At 31.3% G+C, this 15,336-nt stretch overlaps 1 protein-coding gene across 1 annotated transcript in view; it reads right to left on the reverse strand.

Moving 5' to 3' along the window:
- The window catches only part of LOC149409949 (solute carrier family 41 member 1-like), a 91,103-nt gene extending 76,155 nt beyond the window's left edge, over window positions 1-14,948 (reverse strand). Inside the window, exon 1 of the mRNA XM_089649108.1 lies at window positions 14,786-14,948. Within this exon, the coding sequence (XP_089505234.1) occupies window positions 14,786-14,837 (52 nt within the window). The 5' untranslated portion in view covers window positions 14,838-14,948. The remainder of the gene's footprint in view (window positions 1-14,785) is intronic.
- Window positions 14,949-15,336: the final 388 nt, after the last annotated feature.

The raw sequence follows: 15,336 nt of genomic DNA on the forward strand, positions 1-15,336 counted from the left end.
AACACAGGGTTTTCCGTACATATTTAAACCTTGAAATATTAAATTAAAGCCGCACAAGAAACAAACGCCCGAATATGACACATGCATATTATTGGAAGAGAGTGTATTTTTGTTGGAAGAAAGACCATTTTTGTTAGAAGAAATGCTATTTTTATTAGAAGAGAGTCTATTTTAATTGGAAGAGAGTGGTATTTTTTTGGAAGAAATACGATTTTTATTGGAAGATAGACTATTTTTATTGGAAGAGAGTGGTTTTTTTGTTGGAAGAAAGACCATTTTTGTTAGAAGAAAGGCTATTTTTATCGGAAGAGAGTGTATTTTTGCTGGAAGAAAGACCATTTTTGTTAGAAGAAAAGCTATTTTTATTGGAAGAGAGTGGTATTTTTGTGGGAAGAAAGACTACTTTTGTTGGAAGAACGGCTATTTTTCGCTCTGTTACATAATATAGTTATAAGATTTAGTCATTAGACCAGCTAATTACTAGAACGCTATTAAATTATTTCAAGGTTGAACTATTTTATTTATACGTATCGAATTCAAATGTGTGAAAACGTTTAATGTATTGCACTACATGAACTGAAAATAACTAAATACTAAATAACTAGCTAAAATACTAAATAACTAGCTGACGTACTCAAAAGGTTTAGCCAGCAATAATGTTTTTAAGTCTTCATTACAAAACATCGACTTTTAATTACTTTCTATATAAATAAATATGTACGTATTATATATAAACCTTTTGAAAGGAATTCTCTAAACGAGATTGAAAACCTTATCAAAATCCATTGCGTAGTTTAAAAGAACTAAGCCACAAACGGATAGCGACTTTATTTTACACTATTTAGATAATTATATTTATCATTTTAATTAAATCAGAAATTTTCCTTCTGCCAATCAATCATAAAACATAGCATTATAGGATAAGGGGAATTTATAAAAAAAAACACACAACCGAGTAACATGGCACAAAAAATACTATTAAGTACGTGCTGTAGGAAGGGCTTTATTAATGCGGGTCTTCAAGAGGCCCGGATTATATGAAGGAGGAAAACACTTGTCAATGTCTATTAAAAAAACATGTATTTTATTAATAAATAAATTTTAAAATGTTCACACGACCACCTTCCTCTCTCTTCTTTCCTCCATGATATTATCTATTTTTGTTTAATTTAAGTTATTAAATTAGTTTCGGAACGCCCGGTAGTAGATCAAAGCGTGTCGTTTTTTCGATTACGCCAGTCAGTATTCGATATTGGATAACTCTCCATAGAATGCAATCACCCGAAACCCTTGCAGCGTTTTGCAAGCGGTCACTGTTGGCCAAATATCGTACAACAAAGTAAAATGGCGGACATCTGCATAAACAATTGATGAATCTAATTCAATATTTTTACAGTGGAACTAGCTGAGGTGTACCCGGCGATGCTGGGGATTATCATTACGAGATAGACAAATATAATTTTTTTTTTGGCCTCTAAAGAAATACAATTCCGTACTACATTATTTTGATGTTTCTCATATCCTGTCCTTGTTTAACCAGTGTTAGCAACAATGTAAGCGTACATAAATATTTTTTACGACTTGATTACAAAACATTGATTTTCTCTACTTTCTATAAATATAATATGCATATATTATAAACAGGGTTTTCCAATAAGAGGTGTTATTTTGAATAGCCCGCTATTTCGGTAGATGTTACTATTGAAGTTGTCATTTTTTTACATTTGACAAGTAAAAACTACGCCATTAATAAAAATGGAACGATACACGTTTCAACAACGCATTGAAATTATTAAAATTCACTTGAGTAAATTAAATGCAAATCATCCTGAGTGATGAGGCCCATTTCCACATCGGTGGCTTCGTCAACAAGCAAAATTGTCGCATCTGGGGCTCGGAAAACCCAAGAGTTATTGTTGAAAAGCCTCTCTATCCTCAACGTGTGACTGTTTGGTGCGGTTTATGGTCCGGCAGAGTCATTGGACCTTACTTTTTCGAAAATGAGGCTGGAGCAACAGTTACGGAGAATGGATCGCTATCGAGAGATGATTAATGATTTTTTATGGCCGGAATTGGATGGTATTGATCTGGACGACGTTTACTTTCAACAAGACGGCGCTACGTGCCACACAAGCAACGAAACCATTGATCTTTTACGATTGAATATCAAAATAACACCTCTTATTGGAAAACCCTGTAGATAAACGTTCCGGAAGAAATTCTCTAAATGATAGTGAAAACCATATCAAAATCAGTTGCGTAGTTTAGAAGAACTAATCGCACAAACAGACAGAGGCGGATAACTTTTTGGTAACATCTTAAATTTTAATATTGAAGCATTCAAGATCAGAAAGAAGTTTCAGGAATTGAGAAAATAAATATAATGTTAATATTTCATAGTTGAAGTATGATATAGTAAAATATGAATAGGGTCGGATTAGCTCAGTGGTAGAGCGAAGCCCCGGAAAGGCTGTGGTCCTTGTTTTAAATCATAGATGCGACTGAAAGCATATAACTCAAAGTCTAATTTGAAAGTACGGACATTTATTTCGTATATTAACTACGGTAATTTTTTAATTTAATAAATATAATGTCATACAATTTCAGAAAATTGCGTGTGTGTGCGTGTGTATGTGAGTGCCACCAATGTTTGAAGAATGCATTGACATCGACAACGAGTCAATCTGACGAGATTCAGCTGGATCGGATGTCAGGTTAATTTCCACTTCATTCATTAATTTATTTATTACTTCAGATGAATTATATTAATACTAATAACACTAATCGTTATTTCTTTCTTAATTGTTTAGTCAATACAAGAGTGAAAATACTATTATTTGGTATGCTATCAGGCTGAAAGGAGAGAGACGAAGAAGTGGAAGGTTGGAACTTACCAGGCGATTCAGACCTGGCCACCAATCACGTCTAAAGCCATTTAAGAGGACGCTACAAGCAGTAAATGTATATATTCTTGGTATGCCTTATATTGCCACGAATGTAGGTAATAGGCATTAAAATCGCTTGAAAAACGGAGTCTAGAATCGTTCGATTTCAAGCACAAAACTGGATATCTATTTTGTAAATAACTTTATAAGAAAGTTAATCAAGTGAAACTGTCACAGATAATCTTAGCTATAATACTTTATTTTTTTAAAATTGTTTCCTTTACGCGTTCATACATTTCTATTGAGATTTTTTTTTTTGTAGTTTACATTTATATTTTTTATTGAGTAATTTATTTTTTTATTTGTGTTCTGCTCAAGCGAAGCGATAGGAAAACCTTCCATTTATCTAAAGCATATTTTTTGGTATTCATAATGTACATCGATTCGTTATAAAGATTTATCAAAATAGTGATTTAGTATTAAGCTTCGCCTTAGAGCATCATTTAAATTCTTAATTTCTGATTATGTCTTTCAAAAAGTCCAAACATAGAGAATCTAGTGCCTACGGTTCTAATCATAGAAAGATGTGCATGCAATGGTTCACGATGGATCTCACTATAGTACACGTCACGTGGATTCGCTGTGATGGCATGTAGGAAGTAATATATTATTAACTGGGATGTCTAGTGTGTAGGTACCCGGCTAATTGCACGGTCATAATCGACGTGACCGCAGTTAACCGCTTATTTACCAATGAAGCCAATCACAAGATGCACATATGTATTATCGAGGAGATGGGAACAAACGGGAGTACTTTATATTATGAGAAAAAAATCTTAAAACAACGATAGAAGCTTCGTTTAAGGCGATGCACTACGTTGTGTAATATTTTAAATTGAGCTGCTATCAATAACAACCCTTGCGTAGGTGGCGATAAGGTTTAAATTCCCGCTTAACACCATCCGACTGTTTTGATTTATGCAAAAAAAAACATGGCCAAAAAGTGCCTTTTATTTTATTTTGTGGATGTTCAAGCATAAATATTTAATTTTTTCCGATCATTTTATAAATAACTTAATTTGCCACATTATACAATAAAATTATAACCGAAAATGGGTTCGTAAGAAGGAGATTATGAACCTTAAAGCAGTTTTCATAGGCCTATACATTATTTTTTTTCTAGGCTAATAAAAAGACTTAAGTATATAAAAAAAATACTCGATTATTTCAAAGGTCAAGATGTATTCTACTCGCAGTATTTAATTAAAGTATCTGAAACATTTCTAGGCGACCAAATTTTGAAACCAAAAACACATGATTTTGCATTACTACGTATGGCATCGCCTTAAATTGGCTTTAGCCGTGTTTGGTGACCAAATCTGAATAGCCAGGTATTTCTCACAACGTAAATGGATCGATTTGCCTTGATAATACATCAAGATGATGATACTAAGAATTTTCGTTGTAATGCAAATATATTCGGATTTTCAGGAACACGTGTTCCGACATCATGATAATATATTCGTAATTTACTAAAAGTTAAAACAGGAAACCTGTTAGTTCATTCTCAGACCATAAAAATATTACCATTTGTTATTTCGGCTACTGGCATTATACCTAGCTCTCTCATTCAAAATTTAGGTGTATTAGATCTGTCAAATAATTTATACATAGAAATGCAAAAATCAGTCATTTTAAATACATGTAGGATTATGAAAGATTTTTTAAATATTTATATTGAGGGATCAGTAGGATTTATAGGTCCAATTAGAAGTTCTGCGGAGCCGAACCCTCTGATATGAAATTATCTGGAGTCGGTGAATTATTTTCCCATTTGATCTCTGGTGAGTTTACGTGTTGTTCTTGTGTTGTTTTGTATTTATTATGCTTATTTAATGTGGATTGACTAGATGATCATTTGTGGAAAAGTGTGTGGAAGAGTTTAGTTTTTCCTGTGGGGAAGATTTAACCCATATAAATTAAACATGGCATTTATATAGCGCAGTTTAGTGTCATTTCACTTCAAGTGCGCTTAACTAGATATAACAAACTTAAAAACGGTAATTTAGTATTAGTGGTCATATTCTTAAAATTATTCCTACAGTGTGGGTAATTGGCATCAGATTTATTTTTCAAATCGGTATAGATACATATAACTATTCTAGGAATTGTATGTACACTGGCTGTACCTATACTATAAAAAAAACACAAAATTAAAATAAATTACCAAGTCCTAGGAATATATTTTGAATAACGAAAAAACACTGCGTTTCCATTGCAATTGTCAAGCTGTAGTCTAATTTTTTTAGAGTTTTGAATTATTGACATTTTAAAGTAAATTCGTGCGGGTGTTTATAATTCTAAAGATTATATAAATATTTACAAAAAAACACTTGAATATATAATATACATACTGGTAGCCATAGATAGCTAGCTACCAAACGTTTTTTTAAACATTTTTCTTTGCATTATTTATCAACTTATCAACTAGTTGTTTCGCAGTAAAAAAACACAGTTCTTTTTTAAGGCGATGCAATACGTAGTAATTTAAAATCATGTGTTTTTGGTTTGAAATTATGGTCGCGTAGAAATGTTTCAGATGCTTTAATTAAATACTGCGAGTAGAATACATCTTGGCCTTTGAAATAATCGAGTATTTTTTAGATAAGTCTTTTTATAAGCCCAGAAAAAATAATGTATAGGTCTATGAAAACTGCTTTAAAGTTCAAAATCTCCTTCTTACAAACCCATTTTCGGTTATGGTTTTATTGTATAATGTGGCAAATTAAGTTCTTTATAAAATGATCTAAAAACATTTAAATATTTGTGCCTGAACATCCACAAAATAAAATAAAAGGCACTTCTTGGCCATGTTTTTTTCTTCATAAATCAAAACAGGTGGATGGTGTGAAGCGGGAATTTAAGCCTTTTCGCCATCTACGTAAGGGTTGTTATTGATAGCGGCTCGATTCAAAATATTACACGACGCACATCTTTAAATGTCTTTTAAATCTTTTTTTAAATAGTTTGACTGAGATTTGAACCTTCCTACCCAGGAATTTAATCGACATCTCTACTAACCTCGTCAAATGCTGATCGCTTAGAACCGACATTTATTTTGAGTATTAATTGCTGTAATGTCATCCGAATTCAGAACAATGCTATGTCCCCGTGTGTACGTGATTGCCACCAAAAGTTAAAAGAATGCATAGTCATCGACAACGTTTCTACCTGTCGAATTTCAGCTTGATCGCAATTCATTCATTACCGAAAACAATAGTGAAATTCAAATAGATGCATTTAAATAATGGTAAGCTCTGGCGTCATGAAAACATAGGTAAACCACGAATGTTTTCAGCTAACAATTTTCATCTTGAATTGTGTAACATTTTCAAACGTTTTGAATTTATGATAATTTCAGTGTTGTGTTTAGGGATTTTTATTTTGATTTTGAAAATTGGAACTGACTATTGGGACGAATCAGACAAGCGATAAAGTAGTTACCAAGATTATTTAATTAATATAATTCTATATTTAAACTGGGTATTTTTTTATGTGATTTGAGATTTTCAAGGCCAAAAGTATTATAATGATTTATTTTTGGGGTATTATGCCGTGTTACGCACCTCCTTCTTTAGCTAAAGTTTAGGACAGCATTACAGTGCCCACCATCGGGGCAGATGTTTAATTAAACTACTGCCCTGATGATGTACATTGTCCGCACTGTTGGCTAAAGAAGGAGGTAGCGTAACAAGGCACATTGCATCAAACAAAATTCAATTGGGTATTTCTTTCGTTTAAATTTTTGACAGATGTCGTAATTTTTCATGTTTACTAAAGGTGTTCATAATGTTCATTCGAAAGATATTTTTTTATATAAATACTTTCACAGTTCAACAGCTCGGCTGTGGAACGATTTGCCAGCTTCTGTGTTTCCTCCGTCCTACAACAGTCTCTTCAAGACCCACAGTCGCTCATTCCTCTCCTCTAAAAGAGACCCTCCACGCAGCATTCCCAGATATGACAAAGGTCTTGAGGGAAACTATTTTCCTCAGGACCTCCTGTGTGTGGAAAAAAAGCTTCACAAATATAATATCCCGTGATTTTGTATAGGTCTGCGCTAGTCAAATTATAAATACAGTCAAAATTCAGAGAAGTTATAAAGTTTTAAAAAATCTAACCTAACCTAACATTGTTTTGTTTCCAATATGAAATTCACGTAGCACAGTAGATGTAATTTAATTCCAGTAGATGTAATTTAATTCAAGTAGATGTAATTTAATTTAGACCATGTGAAATTCATCTGATTTTCTTCTTGTTTAACAATAATATCCCTCGATTTCACGACAAGAGGCCCCGACTTTCCCGACCTTGTCCTTAAATTATAGCAGCTTCCTTTGCAAGTTCAAGTTACGAGGAACGCGAGTAACTTGCACTGTACTGAAGTAAAACGGAAGTGCCCGCTGTAATGCATGATACCAATTACTTCCGATTTGCTAACATTATTCTTGTCGAGGAACCCGCACTGAAAGCGGAATTCATAGATGTAACCTAGGCTATCCTAACCTAACCTAAACCAACAGACAGAAATAAACAGAATAATCATTTACTTATAAAATTTAAACGTACTAATTTTGGTTGTTGGTGAATGGGTAAGTAAGTTCCGTTAAACTACTTTTGATGTCAAAACGCTATTGACTTGCCTACCAATGGACAATGGACAATATCAGTGGGAACATAACACGTCAATCGGTTTAATTGTTGGCAGATGAATCATTTAAATGTGTTAAAGATCGACGATTAATTTCATTCATTCACTTCATTCATTTAAGATATATATCCAGCTTATTCATTGGGCGCATTTTGCACCCTAATATTATAGAAATTCCTTCTTCTGGCGCTAGTAAAATTAGATTGTTAATGTTAATTTTAGATGTAAGTTTCTACATATGTAAATATATATGCCACTAAGATAGTTATAGGATAGACCTTAGTCGTAAGACAGTAGTCACTAGATATACGTCTTAGATGTAAGTCACTAGTTTTAAGTTAGTAGTTCTAGCCTAAATTATTTAAGAAATATATTTGTACAGCGCCCTTGAGGTGATTGTTCACGAAAACGACGCTATATAAATTAGCGTATTATTATTATAAATGTAAAATATTCTTGCGTAATGCTTAAAATTTTGTTTTGCGTTACATTTCATAAAATCGATTTTATTTCGATTACTGTATAATAATGACTAGTGATTTAATAAATAAAGATTAGAAATTTTAAAATTGGAAATTCATATGCCATACGGCATATATTCTGGTCTAGTATAATGTGTAATTTCTATCACCTAAGAAATTCTAAAAAAAAAATTACTATTGGATTCATATGTCTTATACTGATTTATAAATGTGGAAATTCTAACTATACAATTGTAAATGTTCTCCAAAAGGCCCTGGAAAGAATCTCAGACTTGTGATGTCCCGAAAGAAACCATTCATCTGTTCTGAATGCAATTACTAATGTTATCCAAATTGAACCTGGTAATAAATTACATCTTTGCGATTCTTTCAAGGATAAAGATCATCCTATCACTTCGAATGCAATCAACAGCGTTCTCAAAATTTGTTTTGACAGCATCGCCATTCCATTGTAAGAATATTATGTACTAAATACACAATTTGGCTGTCCTTAAACGGGAATCCTTCCCAGATGGACAGACAAAGGTTTATTTTGTTTGTATTGTTTGTAATTTATATAAAATAAATAAATAAAATATGCTATCAGAAGGTCGGAGTATTTGGGTGTATTTTCGCTTCTAAATAAAATTCAAATATATGGAATATTTATGAACGTATCCGAAAATTAAAAACTGTTTTCGAAAGGTTAAGAAATACCCTTTTAAATGTCATCATTAGAAAAACACTTTATAATTTTCAAAGTATTAAATTTTTTAAATCAAAGTTTTAAAAATTGTTAATCCTACGTTTTTTGTTTGTTTAAACATTGAACCAAATAAAATCACTAAAAACTAAAAAGGACACATTTTAAACTTTACCGACACCTTACTTTTTGTCGTTCCTAAATAAATATAATTTGTAAAAAAATCACAATTTTTTCTCAAATTGTGGGTGGAAAATTGGGTTCATATAGGTTTACATTTGAATTATTCTGCAGTTAACTTCTATATTTGCACATAAAGCTTGGTGTTTTCTCTATTTAACACTGATAGTTCATATTTCTAAGTTTGACGGTAAGGGAAAGACAATGTTATTTATAAGACCATATGATCTGTTCCAAAAAGCTAACAAATTTACTCTGCGGATAACAGCTGTTAGAAAATCAAACAATTTAGCCTGAGCAGTTCATAAATTCTTACATAACATCCAGTGATTTTCACGGGTCTGAGCTAGAATTTTCAGTTATATCTACATAAAAATTAATGACATCGTGTCATCTTTTGTTGTCCGGTAATACAGAAATCCAAGGTTCAGTTCCCAGTCGGTAAAAGTTAACCTTTTTATTTTCTGTTTCATGTTTCAACACTTAGAGACTTAGATTAACAGCAGAAATGCGTAGGTTATAATACATTAATATTAATTATGTCTATTTTAAGAAATAATTGCGGAAATGGTACAACTGTCTAAATAAAAATTAGCAAAGACGTTTGGACTGTATTAATTATTATTTTACACAAAGTGGGCAAATGAATTTGCAGGCGGAAGTACCAATAATGGGAACTTTATAAGAATTGCAAAGCTGTTGGATTTTTATTTTATTTTTTTATTACGTAAGAAAATGATCAACAGATTTTCAAGGAATTTTAAAAAGCGTTAATAAAATAGAGCGAGACATTAATAATATATGTATTAATTTTTTAAACTATTGTACGACAGATTAATCACCTATTTAGACAAGCCGAAAACTTACTGATAAATAATATTTCTAATTTACTAAGAATCTCTTAAAATTACTAGTATTTCGATTAAAAACGGGTTTGCAGGCCCGAATGAATTGACAGGCGTCCTGATTAACTTTTAGTAAAATACCAATGTATTAATATTTAGTCATTAATAATAATAAAATAATAATACTTGGATGACTTGTATAGCGCCGTTTTTGTGCAAAAACACCTCAAGGGCGGTGTACAAACTTATAATACATTTCTACAGTGATCTATGTTATTACTTAACTATTTATGGAGAAAATATACAGTACAATACTTATCTGGTAGGTCACTTGAGATTAACACTTAATTAACATTATCTAATTGTTTATTGGCGAAATTTAGATACAGGATTTAGGACTTAATTGAAAAATTGAATATAACTGGACTTTCTCTTAGGAATGGTATATTTAATTTAAGGGTACGACAGCTTATTATATTATTAAGACAAACGCAGGTGCATGAAAACTTCTTTTGTATATTATTATGCAGTCCCGTCTTTAACCGGATTATCAATAATTTGAATCATTTAGGCAATCAACAATATTAATTTTTCTCCTTACACTACAAGCTTTACCATTTTTTTTACATTTGGAAGATAGGTATACAAGAAAATTAAGATTATTTATGGTAGTTATTTCAGAGAATTTCAAACAATTTTCAAATTTGAATTTCAAGTTCTGTGAAGGTTCTATTCAAGTTCGGTTATTATTTCAGTTTTGTGAAACATCTTTCCTAGATATATGTATTTTATCAAGTTAAATATATGTAGTTTATTTAACTAAGTTTAATTTGAAGAACTTTGTTTTAATTGTTTTTTAATATTCAATAATACGTATTATAATTATTCAATTTATAAAAAAAAAATCAATCCGTAAATTTTATTTCTTTACTATAATACATCAATTTGATGTATTTGAAAAAAAAATTGGTTTGACTGAGGATTGGACCTTCCTCCCGCTATCACATTAAGGCCCCGTAGTAAGCGTTCAAAGATGGTTTGAAAGGGATATATATATGTAAATACGAAGGGAGCGCGTTAATTTTGGAAAAAAATATTATGTACATATTTAATTCGTTTGAAATAGAGCAAAAATATGTCGACAAATGCTTAAGTTGCATTTAAAGAAATACTGCGATTTTTTTATACCTATAACATATTAAATAACAGAATAAAAAGTGTTCTGAAAAATTTTCAGATCATACTTTTGCGATTTTTTTTTGTCGAGGTAATTTCATATAATTACCGTTTGAGCTTATCTTAAATTTTAATGGGAATTAATTTGTTAGAGTTAAAACGAAATATCTTATAAATTGGTAGAAATTGGGAAAGCGGGGGCTTAAGCCAAATCCTAATTGGATGTTACCGACATTTATTTCGTATATTAACTGCTGTAAATTTTGATAATAGCGTCCAATTTTAGAAAAATGCTTCTGTGCGCTGATAGTACATGAGTTTCACCAACAGGTAGGTAAGTGATAGAATTCAATCATCAGAAGTAGATGTCTTTAAAAACATCAGTTATTAATATCCAGTGATAAATTATTTTTTAATGATAAACTAATGTTTATAAGACTAGTTTTTTATGCATAGCACAAAGGATAACAAATTATTATAAACAACAATAAGTCGCCTGAAATATCCATACAAATTGAAAATATCTCCCGAGTAAAATTCCCGTCGGAAGCATTTATTTTTACTCGGGAGATGTTTTCAATTTGCATGGATATTTCTGGCGACTAATTATTTCTTATAATAATTTTTTAGGCATTATCATACAGAAGTGAGTCACTTACAGACGAACTATTGATGTTATTATTTCTATGTAGTAACGAATAATACAAATCAAATTGCTTTCAATTTTATTACGTACGCCCTTACAGATTCCGAGTAAATTGCCGGTAATTACTGAAGGTCATTACCATAAGTTAAGTTATTTTGTTTCCCTACTAATTGCATTGTTTAAATTTGACTAAAGGTCGTTAAAGTTAAGGGTTTCCGAATTAATATTGTGTATGACTCACTGCTGGGGTTTTTTTCACGCTTAAGGCTAATTCTTTATTTTCTTTGTATATAATTGAACTTGCTGACCGTGTGCCCAGCGTTGCTGGGAGTTATTTTCAGGAGATAGACATAAACCTTTAAAGACTTTTCTGTAGGTGTTTTTAAGATATACAATTCAGTAGTATATTACTTTGATGTATCTCATAAGGTTTAGCCAGCGTTAGCAATGTAAGCTACTAAGTATTTTTTACGACTTCATTACAAAACATCGATTTTTCTCTACTTTCTATAAATAAAATATGCATTTATTATATATATAAACGTTTAGAAAGAAATTCTCTAAATGATAGTGAAAACTTTATCAAAATCAGTTGCCTAGGTTAGAAGAACTAAGCGCACAAACAGACAGACGCGGATAGCGACTTTATTTATACTATTTAGAGATGATTCTACTCCGGAACATGCCGCAAATTTATTAATTTATTTTATTTTATATATGTATATATATAAATTACAAACAATACGAACCTTTGTCTGTCCAACTGGGAAGGATTCCCGTTTCAGAACAGCCAAATTGTGTATTTATTACATAATATTCTTACAATGGAATGGCGATGCTGTCAAAACAAATTTTGAGAACATTGTTGATTGCATTCGAAGTGACATTATCCTTGAAAGAATCGCAAAGATGTAATTTATTACCAGGTTCAATTTGGATAACATTAGTAATTGCATTCAGAACAGATGAATGGTTTCTTTCGGGACATCACAAGTCTGAGATTCTTTCCAGGGCATTTTGGAGAACATTTACAATTGTATAGTTAGAATTTCCACATTTATAAATCAGTATAAGACATATTAATTTAAATTTTTTTAACTTTAAAAAGAAAGACAAACATTCCCAGGTTACGAATAACCCAACAATGTTTGAAAATCTCCTACTACCGCCACAGAAAGCCGAAAATGTTGCTTGTGTTGTGATGGAGGACTTAGCCAGCCGAGGAATCGAACACGCGACGCTCGGGTGAGACCCAAGCGCTATGCCCACTCAAACACTGACCGGTCATATGAATCCTATAGTACTATATTTTTAGAATGTCTTAGGTGATAGAAATTACACATTAGTAGACCAGAATATATGCCGTATGACATATGAATTTCCAATTTTAAAATTTCAAATCTTTATTTATATAGTATATATTTTATTTTATATTATTAATTTGTGAAATAACACAAATAGGATGATACTGAGAATAACTTCTACTCCGGAATATGCCGCCAAAATAGTATATATTATATTTCATTTTGAATGAGTAATTTGTGAAAAACACAAATAGATCGAATGAAATTTATTTGTGCCCGCTCGGCCACGAATGCTGTCATAAAAATATTATATCACATTGTCAATACAACAAGCCCGAACCTTTTAAAGTAAAGAAATTTGAAAGTACCATAATTCCATTAGTGTAGCAGTTGTTTAATAAAATAATTCTGTTTTAATCCAAAATTAATGGCTTCAACGTAATTTTATGATAATTTATAATAGTTTTTAAAATGTTTACTTACAAGCTTTGTAAAGCGTAACGTGTTTTTATTATAATTATTTTTTCCGTAATTTATTTATTTTCTTGGTTGGTAACCCGTTTTTACGTAAACCAGATAAAACTGCTGAATTTAATAATTAAATATACTTTTATATTACGTAATTGAACTGCGTAAATTATATCATTATGATAGATAATTGAGTTGACATCGGGTTTGGGTCCAGCCCAGGCGTAGTGTGTTCAATTCCTCGGCTGGCTAAGTCCTCCATCACAACACAAACAACATTTTTCGCTTACTGTAATGTGAGTCTTTCTTTTTATAAAAAAGAATATAAAGAGTCAGATCATGTCAGGAGAATAATAGAAGAGTATGTATGAATGTGAACGAGGCAAGGAAAGAAATGAAATGTAATGAAAATAAATAATTGACATAATTTCTTTGGTTTCTTCAACAATGCTTTCTTTGTCAGGATAAAAGAAATAATTAAACTAATCTATGTAAATAAAAATTAATGTGTGTTTGTTTGTCCCTTATAAACTCAACAACTACTAAACTGATTTCGATTTTAAAGTTTGTTCTTATCAGTGTTAAGATTGCTTAAGGCGATGCCATAAGTAGTAATGCAAAATCATGTGTTTTTGGTATGAATATTTTGTTCGCCTAGAAATGTTTCCGATGCTTTAATTAAATACTGCGAGTAGAATATATCTTGGCCTTTGAAATAATCGAGTATTTTTTAGATAAGTCTTTTTATAAGCCCAGAAAAAAATAATGTATAAGGCCTATGAAAACTGTTTCAAAGTTCAGAATCTCCTACTTACGAACCCATTTTCGGTTATAATTTTATTGTATAATGTGGCAAATTAAGTTATCTATAAAATGATCGAAAAAAAATTAAATATTTATGCCTGAACATCCACAAAATAAAATAAAAGGCACTTTTTGGCCATGTTTTTTTCTTGCATAAATCAAAACAGGCGGGCGGTGTTAAGCGGGAATTTAAACATTATCGCCATCTACGTAAGGGTTGTTATTGATAGCGGCTCAATTTAAAATATTACACGACGTAGTGCATTGCCTTAAATGGCAGAGAAAGTCGTTGACGCCCGATTAAGACTAATGAAATGAGATACGGAGTAGAATAAAATTAGACATAATCTTTTTTAAGTTACCAATGTGTTATAGAGTAGTGAATTGTGGAAGTCGCGGACACCCTAGGAAGACATGGCACGATCAAGTGAAAAAAAAGATAACTTTTCAATTCTTTAGAACAATATTATTTCACCTTAAAACATAGACTCATTTTTCAGGTACACTAGATTAACCGCGATCAACGCCGGGTTGGCTTGTAACGACAATATTTTAAAAACTATAACAAATTAAACAAAACAAAAACACAAGTAGGTACTTACTAGAAAAAATATTATCGTGCTTCATTTTGGCGGCAAAGAAAAAAAAAAACATAAAATTCAAAATTGACCACAAAACATCACTTTAAATTTTTCGATGCACAAAATATTTTTCTATACACAGTAAATTGACACAAAAAAATTAACACTTAATTAAATAATTCAAATTAATTTATGTGTCACTGTCACTTTTAAAATTACGTTTTATTTTTCAAATTTAATTAAAACTGTTCTAAATTCGAATCTGACAGTTATGTTGTCAAGATGGTGTCGACAATGTTTAGTATTATTTGCAATTATTCGACCGCTCTGCAACGATTTGTCGACCGTTTGGGCTGCGATTTAGCGAGCGACTGACTTAAAATTGTAACTAGCGGAAAATTATATACGCCTTGATAAGACGTATCAAGTACTGTGACAGTTGCTGTGACGGCACTAGGTACAGTCGATAGATAGATTATACGTTCACTGCGCTTTGCAGGTAGTAAGTCCGTCTTACATTGGCTAGTTGAGCCCACCGAACGGTGATTATCTCTAGAAATGAGTAGGAAGTT

The sequence above is a fragment of the Hesperophylax consimilis genome, chromosome 29 (assembly GCF_061612785.1).
Source record: "Hesperophylax consimilis isolate HC1 chromosome 29, BYU_Hcon_1.0, whole genome shotgun sequence".
NCBI lineage: Eukaryota > Metazoa > Arthropoda > Insecta > Trichoptera > Limnephilidae > Hesperophylax > Hesperophylax consimilis.